Source organism: Pezoporus occidentalis, unplaced genomic scaffold, assembly GCF_034315485.1.
Source record: "Pezoporus occidentalis ecotype Australia unplaced genomic scaffold, CSIRO_AGI_Poc_V1 ctg72, whole genome shotgun sequence".
In the NCBI taxonomy this organism is placed as follows: domain Eukaryota; kingdom Metazoa; phylum Chordata; class Aves; order Psittaciformes; family Psittacidae; genus Pezoporus; species Pezoporus occidentalis.
The window spans coordinates 1,764,987-1,779,858 of record NW_026916072.1 but is presented as its reverse complement, the minus strand read 5'-3'; the positions used below and the strand labels follow the sequence as shown (position 1 = coordinate 1,779,858).

At 39.6% G+C, this 14,872-nt stretch overlaps 1 protein-coding gene, 1 long non-coding RNA gene and 1 other non-coding gene across 6 annotated transcripts in view; 1 reads left to right on the top strand and 2 right to left on the bottom strand.

The window, feature by feature from the left end:
- Nucleotides 1-687, bottom strand: part of LOC134176039 (uncharacterized) — a 172,675-nt gene extending 171,988 nt beyond the window's left edge. For all 4 annotated transcript variants that reach the window (XR_009969230.1, XR_009969229.1, XR_009969231.1 and 1 more), the window contains exon 1: nucleotides 304-687. This is a non-coding gene — a long non-coding RNA (uncharacterized LOC134176039). The remainder of the gene's footprint in view (nucleotides 1-303) is intronic.
- A 6,028-nt stretch (nucleotides 688-6,715) lies between these two features.
- On the top strand, nucleotides 6,716-14,794 carry LCTL (lactase like; the record flags this gene model as incomplete). The annotated part of the gene is made up of 12 exons (XM_062642620.1): nucleotides 6,716-6,928; nucleotides 7,441-7,528; nucleotides 7,769-7,878; nucleotides 8,123-8,251; nucleotides 8,659-8,754; nucleotides 9,766-9,820; nucleotides 9,914-10,075; nucleotides 10,736-11,010; nucleotides 11,353-11,479; nucleotides 11,908-12,107; nucleotides 12,624-12,687; nucleotides 14,630-14,794. Coding segments are annotated over 12 exons (1,635 nt in total), but the record flags the coding sequence as incomplete, so codon positions are not given.
- On the bottom strand, nucleotides 13,678-13,750 carry TRNAV-CAC (transfer RNA valine (anticodon CAC)). Its single transcript has one exon. It is a non-coding gene; the product is annotated as a tRNA-Val (tRNA).
- Nucleotides 14,795-14,872: the final 78 nt, after the last annotated feature.

Sequence of the window (14,872 nt, the reverse complement as noted above, 5' to 3'; positions counted from 1 at the left end):
CAGTCTTAATATACAATTTAGGAACTTATTTGAAAATGACATCTTTGAACTTGAGCTTTTAATACAAGTAGAATAGATTGTGAGGGTTTACCCCATCTTTGCCAATCTTTACAATCCCTCTTTGCAAAGCAGAGATGGCAGATTCTCAAACAGCTTAGTTTTTCCAAAAATTATCACTAAGCCCAGTTGGTAGTGGTAACAGCTACTCAGTGCTCTCAGTGGGCATAAAGTACAATAGCACTAGCTTTCATAACAGTGTAGGAGCTGCTAAGTAAATACGGTGTAAGTTTCAGAGCTACCTACCTTGATCTCACCTCAGGGATCACAGTTCAAACACAAGATCTTCCAAACTTCTGGGTGGTTCTTAAGATGGAGACTGTCTTCAGAAGCTGCCCACAGATTTCCCAGGCTACAAGAGGATTGGTATCCCCATCAATGGGAGGCCAGCAGGGGTACCTCTGTCAGACTGGGCACCAAACAGTTGCATGGTAACATCCTGCTGATGGTGCCAGCCAGTATTTTGGTGCATTGCATCCTGGAAGGGGTTTGAGCCTCTTGGTAACCCAGAGGAACGCAGGTTTGTCTTGTCATCAGGTCAGGTCAGTCCATGGCATAAAAAGCTGGGGAAAAGGTATATTACAAGGTCAGGTCCCCCAGAGTTTATTTGGTGCAGGGCAGAGCTATGCACACATGACCACACAGTCTGGAGAACAGCACTGATGTAAGACATAAAATGGCTTTAAGCATGGAGATGTTGCCAATTTTTATTCTAAATTCACTGGACAATCCTGGTGTATCTATGCAAGTTCAAACCCAGGCTTTTTAGAGCAGAATGAGTCGTCAGTGTCCTTGATCTCTTTTGAAAGGCAATGAAATGTATCTCCCACATTTCCAACACTCCCTTTGGCCTTTCAAATTCACTGGGTCAGAAGAAACAGTTCTGAACATCTCTATTAACAACCATATTCCCCCAGCTGCTTCAAGTCAAAGCAACGTGACTGTAAAGCAAGGCCTCCTCATTTCAATTACTTCCAATTTGTTATTTTTCTCTGAAAAGCAAGGCTAGGCCATTAGTACAGTTGAACATTAGACAAAAAGTTTCCAAAAACAGCTAACATAATGCCACGAAAGTCATTTTGTAACACAGAAAAATACAAGTACAGTTACACAAGTGTTCTTGTTCCAAGAACAATTGTAAGTGGGTTTTGTTTTGATTTTGAAAAATCTCCAATATCTCAGGGTAGCTGCAGTAGACCACACACTGGAAAATTATGTGGTTTTCTGGTCACTGTATAATAAGAAAGGATTTTTCTCTCTGAGACAGAAAAGGCCTATTCAAGGTTGGAAAGGGAGTGCTGGAATCAGGAAGCTGGGGAGATAGGTCATAATAGTACGAGGATAATTAGGTCTAGTTGTCTGAACTGCTGCCAGGGAATTAGGAAGGACAGCTTCTACTTTTTTCATCAGCCTAGGCAAAACATAAAGGCTAAAAGCAAAACTCAAATCAACACCAGTTTCATGGTATCTGCTACTGGGGAACTCCATCTCTGGTTGTCTATCTGCAGATAAGAGGTTTCGCAACATGAAGTGTAGGACAGAGAGAAAATAAAGTGGGAGAAGTATCAGTTCCTTTAATATAGTGGGGTTTGTGCCAAAGTCTTTGTGATACGATCACACAGTATCCCACAGCAAGACAATACAGAAATATCTATACCATTTATGGATGAAGATCCACCCCAGGCTGCAGACAAGTGAACAGCAGATAAACTGTGACCCGAGCCAGTCATGACTTTGCCCTGACTTCACAACTCGCTGTAGGAAGCCAGTTGTACAACTCACTTTCCAGGTTACTTTACTGCAGTCACTTAGCAATTCTGGATGGACTCCACTGAGTACATTTTTCTAACATTCTTTTTACCAATAAAACAAAGTAAGAGATTTTATAGCCTTGATGTGTTTCTGGCACGTTTTAAAAGCTGCTGCTAATAAAACTTTTCCAAGATGAAACAAGAGGAAAAAATTACCAAGTTGTAGCAATGTAAATATCTCATGACTTTTTTTTTCTTTGTAAAGTTGGGCTTTTCTGCAGGAAACTGGGAATCAACATCACAGAACAAGATTGTGTTAAGAGAAGAAAACCCATGTAAGCACAACTTAGAATGGAACAGTATCACGTTTCTAGCAGTCCCTGTTAAATGGAGTTTGAAAGAATCCTGTTTTCATGCATGCCAAGGACTTACTCCTGCTGACCACTGAAGTCAGTGACAATTCATCAAAGGACTTCAGTGATGCATAACCTAGTCCCTAAAGCAGCAGACTGGCTTGTACCTATGGCACAGGGCAGAGAGCCAAGAGATCTTAGTGCAGATCCTGGCTTGACACAAACTCCCTGTGCTCCTCATCCATAAAGAGGGGTGATCTGTGTCTGCTTCCACTGTCAGTTCTCTGAATAGTCAGTCTCTCTCCTACACACCAGAGCCTTTGTTTTTGAGATGCAGTTGTGATTTAACACTGAATTACTAATGCACACCCTTAATCATCCCAACAACTCTAGCATCATACAGCAGTGCTGTGACTCCTGCACCCTGCCCTACCCAGTTGTGTGAGAGATGGAAGCATGCCAAATGTACAGCAAGTACTTTAAAATGTGCTGTAAGCACCAGGCTCACCTGCAGTAGGCCTACCTGTGTATAAATATTGCCCTTTATGTGCATCACAAATCACAAAGTGCATGAGCTGCTTGATTTTCAAGGATCACCTCCTCTATGCTTGAAAAAGGTCCATCCTAATGAGCAGGAAGTTAAGCACGTGTACCAAGGGACCTGCATGGGTAAGCAAGGAGCTGCTGAGAATATTCCTTCTGGAGTTTCAATGCACTTTTTCACTTCTGAGATCAGAGGCAGTGTATGAACTGCAGTGCCTTCACCTATCTTACACTACCAAAGAACACTTTTAATGTTAACGCTCTTTCATGACATTGACCACGAGAGGGCACCAGTACTGCTCTAAAAAAACACAAGCCTGAGTAGCTGAATAAATGAATGGGAATTTGTTTGCAAACTGTACAGCAACAAAGGCCTAAGATAGCAGCTTCCACGGTCAGGAGTCACCCACCCACAGAAAGCCCAAGTGTCAGGCGGCTACAAGGGTGCACTGCGGAGGGGAGAAAGAGAATTCCCAGCTCCCTAGAGTCAACAGAACTGGAGTTTTTCCTGCTTTCCCTGCAAGCCTCCTTTTGCTCACAAACCCTTTTGCTTAGGGTGGGTTGGTGACAGGTTCACACATCTTTTTGCACGAGTGTTGTCCAGAGGCTCCCTCTGCATCATCTCTGTCCTACCTCAGCCCTCCTGCACAGAAGCAGTACCTATCTCTTGGGAGGCTCAGCCTCTTCTCTCTCAGCACAGAAAGGCTTTTCATTCCTGGAAGCCAGGTGAGCAATGTCCAAACCCACATGTTTTCAGCCCAGCAAGCCCTAGCAATGGGTTTGCTTGTTTCATAGTCCTTTCAATGAATAGTACCTTTACGGGAGGAGTGAATGATAACTCGCAGAACTAGAAGGAACAGCCATAGCTCAAGCTGAACAGCTGACCTCTAAGGCATGAAGAGTTGTTTTTTTCCACAAAGATATCACCATAAGGACTTCTAGAAACAAGAGAAAATAAAAAGCATATTAACTTTCAAGCCTGGATTCTGAATACCTGATTCCATATTATGCCATATAAACACAAAACTCTTGACGTCACAAAATCTCCCAGTGACATCTCTCTGCCAAATCCCATCTAGGAATCAGACATCAGACAAGAGAAAAATATCTACAGACACCTCATTCAAGAGCAAGTGCAATTATGTATGAATGTATAGATCACTCGCAAAGCTAATTTTGCTTACAAAGGAAAATCATTGCTAAAGGTTCATATGGTTAAGCTAAACCTTTTCCTGCAGCATTCACCGTGAATACAAAAGGATTGTTCTTTTTTGTTTTAGCTGTAAGTGAACAAAATGCTGTTTTCAACTAGATGTTTCTCCCGAGTTTTTGTGACAGCTGGATTAATTACATGCAATTATCCTGTGAAAGTAAATTTATTCTGAATTCCCTGGTAAATTTCTGGCAGTTCAGAGGAATCTCCTGGCTGGGACACATCTATTGGGAAGAACACCAGGTAAGCCAGAAATGGGGGGGGAAATTCAAATAACTCAATGTATAATCAAGGTAGGAGGTAATACAGTTACTACAGAACAAGAGTCAAAAGGATGTTTTACACCACCAGCTTTAAGCTTGAACTTCTGCCCTATTTGAACCTTTGCACTATTGATGAACCTTTCTGCACTATGCAGGTAGCTGCTTCTTCTACTGTATTCATATTTTGCAGAAAACCAGAGCAATGAAGGGTTCCAAAAAGCAAGTATTTATTTGAAAAGAAGATTAATAGAATATTCAACAATGAACTGCACATAAAATTAGGTTATTTACTTCAATACAGAGTGTTGTAAAATCGTGTTTGTTTAAAAATGTGTTTCTTGTGCTTGGCAATTGTTAAAGTACGGAAATTATTTCTATCAGAATTATAGGATGTGGTATTTCAGAACATTTACCTGCTCTTGGGATGCTCAAGGCTGTTAAGTGCTTGTCTCAGCATACATGTCCAATCCTGTAATCCCAGCTTGCTTTCCAAAGCTCCAGATGTATTTACTTTTTATACAACACTGAAATGCAAAATATGATTATTTTTAATGTTTTTTCTACTTTTCCTCACTTTCTAACCCCATCTTCAAATCCACCAACAGAAGCTCAGGAAAGTTAAACACGTCTTTTGGGAACTGTATACACCTGGGGAAAGTGATACTGTCCTACAAAGCTCTCCTGCAACTTTATTTAAAATGGATAGAATTGGTCATAGAATAGAACCATAGAATAGTTAGGGTTGGAAAGGACCTTAAGATCATCCAGTTCCAACCCCCCTGCCGTGGGCAGGGACACCTTATGCTAAATCATATCACCCAAGGCCTCGTCCAACCTGGCATCCACCCAGTTAAAATTGTAAGTTGATGCTGGAGCTGCATAAAAGGGACATCATCAAGATAAAAGCTGCAATTATTAAAACTGCAACACCTACAACTGTTAATTTTCCTTTTCAACTTCCACAAGGTTTTTTTCCATTACATATGTAGCTGGCAAGATGCTAGAGGCACAATCACTTTTATTTCTTGCTTCTCACAGCCACTGTTTGCAGAGTTTTACTGACACTAGTGGGACAGTGGCATTCAGAACAAAACAGCTTCCAACAAGGAGAATTCAGAATATAGTAGAGATGAGTAATGTTATAGCAAACATGCAGAGAATGCTTCTAATAGTTCTAATTTTGCACTTCATTCTTCCCTCATTTCATCACCCTGCCAGAAGCTTGACTGCATCTTCCATTTCACCCAAGCACTGCTTTTGTAGCCATTCAGCAGAAAAAATAAGCTCTTCCCTTTAGATCACCCTAAGCCTACTTTGTAGGGTGGCAACACTTGACAATGCTCTTCTATTTTACCAGGTGGGAACTGGCAGAGGACAGTTCGCAGTGGGAAAATTAAGAGTGATGAAGGCTTACGTTCTGAGACTATGGTATATGCTTGTGCCAATAACACGGCTGGATACAGCTGAGAATTTCCAGTGGACAAAGAATAATTCAGGCTCCTTCTATTATGGCACTTTTCCAAATGGTACTTTTGAACTACGGTTGGTTGTGGGGTTTATAATGCTCTAGATTGACTTGTGTGTTTGCACAAGGAAACTACTAAAAGGGTTTCCTTGTCCTTCCAGGGAAACGGCAGAAACAAACATTCAGCCTCTTGCAGAATGCATACTTTAACATCACGAGCATCTAGCTCTGGGGATGCAGGAATTCACCTAACTCTGTTCTTCATATAGTCACTTAAACCAGTAAACTCTGAGTAAATGCTAATAGAGTAATATTTTATATTCAGATCTCCCTTTCCTGTCTGTGATTAAGATGCAGAGTGACAAATCACACCTGAGAACTCTTCTCTTTTTTCACTATCTACGAACAGTGAAGACCTATCAACTAAACACATCCTCTGTTATGCAGCTAACTTAAGAAACTAACATGAGTGAACTAGTTGTATTGTGTTTGTTCCAACCTGTTTAGTGTTGTCTAATCCACCCATGAGTACTGCTTTATGAAACCTCGTTCTTTCTTCAACATGAATTTATACACACGCATTTCATTCAACCAAAACCAAAACTAAAATGATACAGGCACTGATTTGTTTTCACGTTTTTAAGTGACTTATAAAATGGATTAACCATGTCCTTTTGTATAAAACTAGGAAAATAATCCAGAATCTTTGTACGTGTTTTATATAACAACAGCTACACTTGCAATCTCTGTAAAACCCCATGAAAACTAGCAGAAATGTAGGAAACTGATTTTTTCTGACAGCAAGGCATTTCTGCCACACTATCAATGCACTTCCTCAATACTGCAAAAGAACAGAAACAAGATTTAAATATGTGAAAGAATTAGATTCCCTTTTCAGTGCATGAGAAAAGGACCCCTTTGGTCTATACCACATTTTCAATCATTTTTAATGCACTGTTAAAGTTTCACATAGAAAACATTGGCCTCTTCACTAGGCACAGAGTTATGTTCGGTTCACACACAGCTCTGAAGGTGTATCGATTACTTTCTCATATGAAAATTTAGTATGAAGACCATGGCAGGGGAATGTTGAGATCCTGACTCACTTCTTTTTACCTTCAGGGTTTTTATGGGGTGTTGGAAGTTCTGCGTACCAAACTGAAGGGGCCTGGGACAAGGATGGGAAAGGACCAAGTATCTGGGATGCTTTTACTCACAAGAAAGGGAAAGTGTTCAGAAATGAAACAGGAGATTCAGCATGTGATGGCTACTACAAAGTTAAGGTATCGTTAAAGAGGAACTGCACCTTTAGAAACGTTCTGGAGCCATGTCATGATATTTAGTGCTGAATTTATTCTTCGTGCTAACTCCAGGACGAGACAGTAAATGAAAGCCTGGATTTGTGGGTTTGTGCCTAAGCTGAGATGTCTGAAGTCAAGATTTACAGATTTATATTTGTTAAAACATTCTCATTGCAAATTCTGACTAACATAATCGTGCTGCAGAATATCTCAACTCATTTTTCTGTCCCCTGTTTGATGGTGAAAACATGCTTCCACACTTGTTAACACAAAACATTACAGGACTTCTTTAGAGTCAAGTTAAAAATAGTCAAAAAGCACACAAGTAGAAAGAGCCATCATCTCAAAGCAAATGCAGAAAATAACTGACAGAATCCTCTCTTTCGGGCAACTCCTCTAGATTTTCTGCATTCAGTACTATTAAAGACAAATGAGTAACTGTAGAGTCACTCTGCTTAGACTAGAGATATGTTAATTGGGTTTTCTTTTCACAGGATGACATTCAGTTATTAAAGGAGTTGAAAGTGAATCACTATCTCTTCTCTATCTCATGGCCTCGGATTATGCCCACTGGAATTAAAAGTAAGCAAAACATTTCCACCACATTCTTACCAGCATTAGCGGACATTCCATAGTTGTTTAACATTGCCTTTAAGCAGATTTCTGTTTCTTTGTCCTCAGAACAGAATTTAACCATTACCCATCTGTTGAAGCACACCCATCACTGTAATGTAAAATGCCTCAGTTAAAATGTTCTGGTTTCTATTCTTCCAGCTATTTGAAAACTAATCCAGGTAATTCCTTGTCTGTGTGTTTCATCAGCAGAGCAAGTGAATGAGAAGGGAATACAGTTCTACAATGATACAATTAATAGTCTTCTGGAAAACAACATTATCCCTATTGTGAGCCTCTACCACTGGGATCTCCCACAGGTTAGATAACGTTTAAGTAAGTGAAATGTTAATATAAATGCTTCTGATAGGAAATTTATATGGAGTTAGAAAAATGACTAAAGATGGCTGCATGCTTACGTATGCTTAGAATTATTTTCTATTAATCTGCATTTTATATACACTGAAGATCAAAAAATCTTCTCAGCTACTGAAATATAAGCAAGTCTTTTTTAACAGGCAGGTGAAACTCTGAAATTGATTCTTGACATTCTTCTTTACAAAGGTTCTCCACGAACAGTACGGGGGCTGGCAAAATATAAGCATGATAAATTATTTCAATGATTATGCAAATCTGTGTTTTGAGAAGTTTGGTGATCGTGTGAAACACTGGATTACTTTTAGTGACCCCTGGGTAAGTTATCAATGCTTTCCTTCCAATCACTCCCATTACATAGTCCTGTTCCCAAAATTCTGTGGAAATGACACTACAGGAAAGTAGGTTAAAAATGGGAGAAGGAAAGGGAAAGGGAGCCACTTTGCCCCAGAATCTCAGGGGCCAGATTCTGCACAAGGACAGAGTTTTAAGATATGAAATTACAGTCACCAACACATCGTTTCCAATAAGCCACAGTATATTATCAACCAAGCAATGAGGCTGGACATTGAAGTCAAGGGGAGGTAAAAGAAAAAGGGGACTGGAAAGGATAGAAAAACGAACCATACAGGAGAGCAGAGGATTTGAGTCCATAGCACAGCAGCAACATCTTTAGCGCTGCTGTTCAGAGACTAACTCACTCTAAATACTCTATGTATTTGCAGGCAGTTGCTGTAAAGGGATATGACACAGGAGAACATGCGCCAGGACTGAAGCTTGGTGGATGCGGCGCGTACAAAGCAGCACACCATCTAATTAAAGTAAAATTAAAGTCATGCTTTAAATTCTGTGTGAATTAAGAGGTTTCAGCAGATCATTTATGTTTTTTGATTCTGTTCTTTAAATGGAAATACACTTTTGCACTGATGTAAGTTCCAGCTAGTATATTGTGGGAACTGTAAGCTGTCCTGTTTCCGCTATGTGGATAATTAAAGAATTGCTGATAGTGCACCTGGGTCTTGAGCAAACCAGGGAGTGTTTGTGTGCATGGCTGCAAGGTCGGGCTGGGAAACAGCCTGAGGAGTGATTGTTTATAGAATGGAATTTATAGGGGCTGAAGCCAGTCACTGTGATTGATGTGGTGCTGTTTGGCTTCATAGCTCAGACCCATATCTATACACTATAGTGAATAAAGAACTGGACTGGAACTAGTTGTGGAGGCTGTGTGCGTGTGTGCGTGCTTAGCCTCTTTCTTTACAGACACCACGATTTCCAACTAGTCCATTGCAATTATCACCTGATTTAAACCACCAGCACTGAGGTGTAGCATGGTGTACTAGGAGCTTGATATGATACTTGCAACAACTTATGTTTTCTTTATAATTTAAATATCTTTTACAGTATGTTTCAAACTGGGTGAGTAACAAAAGACCCAGGTTACTCCAGAACCAAGGAGTAAAAATCCGGACCAACAGCTTTGAACTTGAATTCTGAAATGAACTTGACTTTTGCAAACAACTTGAGTAACGTTAGCTCTCCTGAAAATGAACTTTGACTTGCCTGAATAAATTAGGCAAAGACATCCAAAGATGGGACACTGGACATACACTGCACTGCATTTTTATTACCTTCATAGGGACCTCCTGGGATTTAGGGAAAAAATCATGCAAAATGCTTTTTTGACATTTTATATGAAATGAAAGCTCCCACTATATACATAAAAAATTATGTGATATTTTAAACACACAGTGCAAAACCTGCTTTTGATCTTTCAGTACTGACTATGGCATAAGATTAAAATGTGCACATGATCTATTTTCTTTAACTTCCAGGCTCATGCAAAAGTATGGCACTCCTACAATGACACATGGCATAGCGAGCAGCAAGGTAATAAAGATTCATTCTGTGATTATGCTTCTATTTATATTAGCGTAGTAAAGATTATGCATAAACTGCAGAATTGTTGCTTTGTGGTTTAAGGTATGGTTGGAATTTCCCTAACAAGTGGCTGGGGTGAGCCCATTGATCCACACAGCCAAATAGACAAAGTTGCTGCTGAAAGATACATACAGTTCCATTTGGGATGGTTCGCAAATCCGATTTACAAAGGAGACTATCCAGAAGTTATGAAGAATTACATAGGTAAGTCCCAGTAACCAACTATAACATGAGGAAATTCTACATTTACAGCATATTACAATGACCACCATGTAGTTTAGTCCAGTATGAGGACACAGGAGAGACAAGGCTAAGCAACAAGTCCTCAGCAGTCTAGGGGACACACTAGAACTAAGTTGAGCTGCTCTTGAGTCCAACAGTTGCTTATCTCAGTGCTCCAAACTAGAAAGGAAGCAAATACTTCACTTTTCAAGTCACAGCCTATTTTAGTGCCCTGATTGAGATAAGGAGTTGTTAAATATCTTTCTTTAACATAAAAAACAAAGAACCAGTAGTTTTCCATCGCTACAGCTTGCATTTCTATAGGGTTCCACTACCTTTGTTACACAGGATGAAGAAAGTAGACAACAAACCCAGCAGCAAAGCACTTCTTGTGATGTTTCCTTTCCAAGCATTCTGTTGACATTTATCAATGCTCTTTGGAAAAAAACCCTAATCACTTTAATTCACTTTCTTCTTCATGTATGGTACCCAAAGTGTGAAAGATTATTTCATCTTCAAAAAGCAATCAAACTAAACTGCCCTCTACTAACACCAAGTTCAGGAAAGCAGCATTTACTGTTGGTGAGGTAAAGAAACCAAATCTCTGTGCTTCTCAGGTGTTTCCTATAACTACTTTAATAGGTAAGAAAAGTGCCCAGCAGGGCCTGGGGACCTCAAGACTACCAACCTTCTCAGCACAAGAGAAAACCTACATTAAAGGCACATCGGATTTCCTGGGAATAGGCCATTTTACTACTCGTTATGTTCTACAGAAGAACTTTCCTTCTCTACAAGTGCCCAGTTACCACACTGACTATGATCTGGCTGAACTGGTGGACCCAAAATGGCCAGCTCCAGGACCTAAATGGTTATATTTTGTGCCCTGGGGATTCAGAAGATTACTCAACTTCATTAAGGTGATTATAGAGTAAATCTTTAAAAGGAGAAAAACAAGATGCTGGTTACATGCAGGAACTACACTTACACCATTTTAGATTGTCAACTTTTTCACCTACATGTGTCTGGTCACACTGGGAAGTTTCTTTGCCACCTTGATTTCAGTTCAGAAAACTACAGAATTGAGTAACTTCAAAATGAAAAAAAACAGCTAACTTAAATTCCTACTTACACATTTACTTACTATTACCTTTAGGATGAAAAATCAAGTAAAATGCATAAAAAGCTATTTTCTAAGTCTTGTGTTCTGTACAGGATGCTTTTGTTTATATGAACCAGTCTAAAACCGTCTTTGTTTGCAGACGCAGTACGGGAACCCTCTCATTTATGTGACAGAGAACGGAGTTTCTGAAAAGATACAGTGTACTCAGCTGTGTGATGAATGGAGGATAGAGTATCTGAAAGGATATATTAATGAAATACTCAAAGGTAACTTTAAAAACATCTTTTTAGTGTGTGAGCTTTCTGAGTGTTTTCACCTTCCGATTAATTTTTTACATCATAGAGAAATAAATACTCACAAATCTAAGTGGACAAAGTAGACTAATAATTTTCCACAGAATTGAAAACCCAGCCAAATGTAGTGATGCTGATAACTATAATAGCCTACATGAGATTTAATACTGTAATAGATCATCAGTTTCCACTTTTAGAAAGGAGAAATTACATCTACGAGCTCTGGTATCGCTAAGCTAAAGGAAGCATTTTCAAACAATCTAAACTACTTCACATTAACCATTGTCCTGTCCTCCTCCCCAGCTCCTTCTGGTATAAAACAAACCACCTACAGAACCAGATTTTAAGGATGACAAATACAGGCAACAAGTTTAACAGAATCATTTCTATTCTGTTTACAGCTCTGAATGATGGTGTAAACATCAAAGGCTACACTGCCTGGTCACTCCTGGATAAGTTTGAATGGAACAAAGGCTTCTCTGAGAGATTTGGATTTTATCACATTGATTTCAAAAACAAGAACAAACCACGATACCCAAAAGCATCTTCTGACTATTATAAAAAGATTATCAGTGCAAATGGATTCCCAAACCCAAGAGAGGTGATGTCAATTGCTAGTTTTATTCTTTTCTCTTTCTCTTTGATATATGGGCACATATCACCTTGAATTTTGGGAAACAACTTGCATGAATACAGTGCTTGAAACAACACCTGGGTTCTGTAAATCAGAGATGTGTTAAATACACAGACCTCCAGAGACAAAATGGAAACAGCCTCAAATACTGTTTCTAAAGTATTTCACAAACTCTAATGGGACTTACTGATGTGCTTTGAGATTTGAAATCATGTTACTATCAGATTTCTAGGCAGAAAATTACACATGTGCTGCCTTATCAGAATATGGAATATACCGTGTGCTTTTAAAAATGTTATTAAACAATTAACTATAAAAAAAAATACATTGCAATAAAAATCACAGAGATAAACATAAACCTTCAGAAAATCATGTGTTGACAGAATAAAATCGGTTCAAGACAGTTGTAATGGGCAAATGCTCAGGGACAGAGAAGAAGCTTCTGAGAATGAAACAGTCTTACAGTTTAATCAACCTTCTCAGGTGGACAGCTGGTATGGGGAAGCCATGGACTCCTGCTCCACCACACACCAGAGCCTCGCTACAGGTAATTGTGCCTTCTGTTCTGTTTTAGAAAAGCATATCATGGTTTTCTAACTTTAGATTTCTCAGCAGAGTAACAGAATGCTTCTGTTATTAGACCCTAAAAGATATTTTCTCCCTGAAAGCACAACAGCTTTCAAATAAAATAAGCCTCTCAAGAAATGTCTGTCTTCACTCTCTCCCACTAAAGTCACCATAGCTAAGTGGATCAACTTTGCATGTTAATGGCATACACAGATGAAGGAGTTACTATTGAAAATTAAGGCTGGAGATGACAGTATTCTCCTTAAGATGCTAAAAGTGCTAAATGCTCTTTCAAACAAACCAAACCCAGACAAATCAAGACAACCTTGCAGACAGAAAAATCTCTAAATCATAGAATCCACCAGTCTGGAAAAACCTTTAAGATCATCAAGTCCAACCATTACCCCAGTACTACCAGGATCACCACTAAACCCTGTCACTAAGGCCCTCATGTACATGTTTTATGAACACTTCCAGGTATGGTGATTGGGCAGGCTGTTCTAACACCTGATCCCCCTCCTGGACAAAGAAATTCTTCCTAATACCCAGTCTAAACCTCCCCTGGTGCAGCTTGAGACTATTTCCTCTAGTCCTATTGCTTGTTACTTAGCAGAAAATACTGACTCCTACTACATCCTCCTTTCAGGTAGTTGTAGAGAGTGATAAGGTCCACCCTGAGTCTTCTCCAGACTAACACCCCCCACCCCCCAGTTCCTTCGGCCATTCTTCATCAGACTTCTGCTCCAGACCTTTCACCAGCTCTGTTGCCCTCACTTCCCTACTCCTCCTGCCACGCTATTTCTGATACAAGCCTGGGTGCTGTTGGCCTTCTTGGCTGCCTGGTCACATGGTGGCTTATGTTCAGCTCCATCAATCAGCACCTCCAGGTCACTTTCCACCGAGCAGCTTCTCCAGCCACTCTTGCCCAAGCCTGAAGCATTGCACAGGCAAAATAAGAGTATTGGAGGGCTGTTTCTGCCCGGTTTCGAACCGGGGACCTTTCGCGTGTGAGGCGAACGTGATAACCACTACACTACAGAAACCCACCACATTTGATTGCTACATAAAATGGAACTATAAAAAATGGGCTCAGGACTTGCCTAAAGTAGTATCAAGCCACATTTCTGTTCTTTCATACTCCTGGTAACAAAGCTAACAACACCACAAGTTTCAGCAGCTGCTGAAGAATACCTAATGCAGCAGACTTCACTTGCAGTTCCCACAGTGCTAACACATCTCAGTCAAGACCTTCCCAGAGTAATTGAGGACCTTTCACAGTTCCTGAACTAGAATTAGTCTAGCACAGTGGGTTGCTGAAACTTTTAGGAAAGACTAAATAAGCACTAAAGTCTCAGAAGGAGGATGAGATAAATTCCACATGCTAGAAAAGGTCAAAGCAATCATCCTGAATGTATCCTACTTGGCCTCAGCTGCTGAGTTACACATTCTGTGTGAATTAACTGCATACTGACCTCCTTAAGGCTTATTTGTGGAGTAAAATACTACAAACTAAAACCCATTTGACTTTTTTAAAGAAAAATCATGAAAAGGCTGAAGCACTTCCTGAGGATTTCTCTGACAACTTTTTTTCTACCTTTCTCTTGGGGTGGGGAAAACAAAAATCAAAGTAACAGTAGAATATTGCTAATGCACTGAAGCTAACTCATGGTAAGCACGGTATTTGCAGCCCTTTGAGTACTGCCATGTCTTCAGAAATTAAAAAGAGGGAAAACTATCATGGATTTGCTCCAACTTTTGCAGACTTACAGATTTTTTTGCTGTTTTCTGTTTTTGTCAAAGTTAACATTTAACAAAGTAATTTTAACAATAAATGTTAAAAAAAAATCCTTAATATTTTAACTCTAAAAATTAGTATACTCCAGTAGATTAAATATCTTGTTTATTATTCATTCAAATTTTAGATTCCCTGATTGCTCACATGGAAATGGCGACAGAGATTGTTCTTCCCACAGTTTTCACACTCTGCATACTCATCAGTATTGTTCTACTAATATTCTACCTTCGAAATCACAATTAAAGTTGCATGCTTAGACACACCTTCATTTTGCCTAATGAATAAGTGCAACTGGGCTTGAGTTTACCACAGGCACCTCTTTTCTACCACTGCAGAATGGAACATTAGGAAAGGGTAAGAGATAAAATTT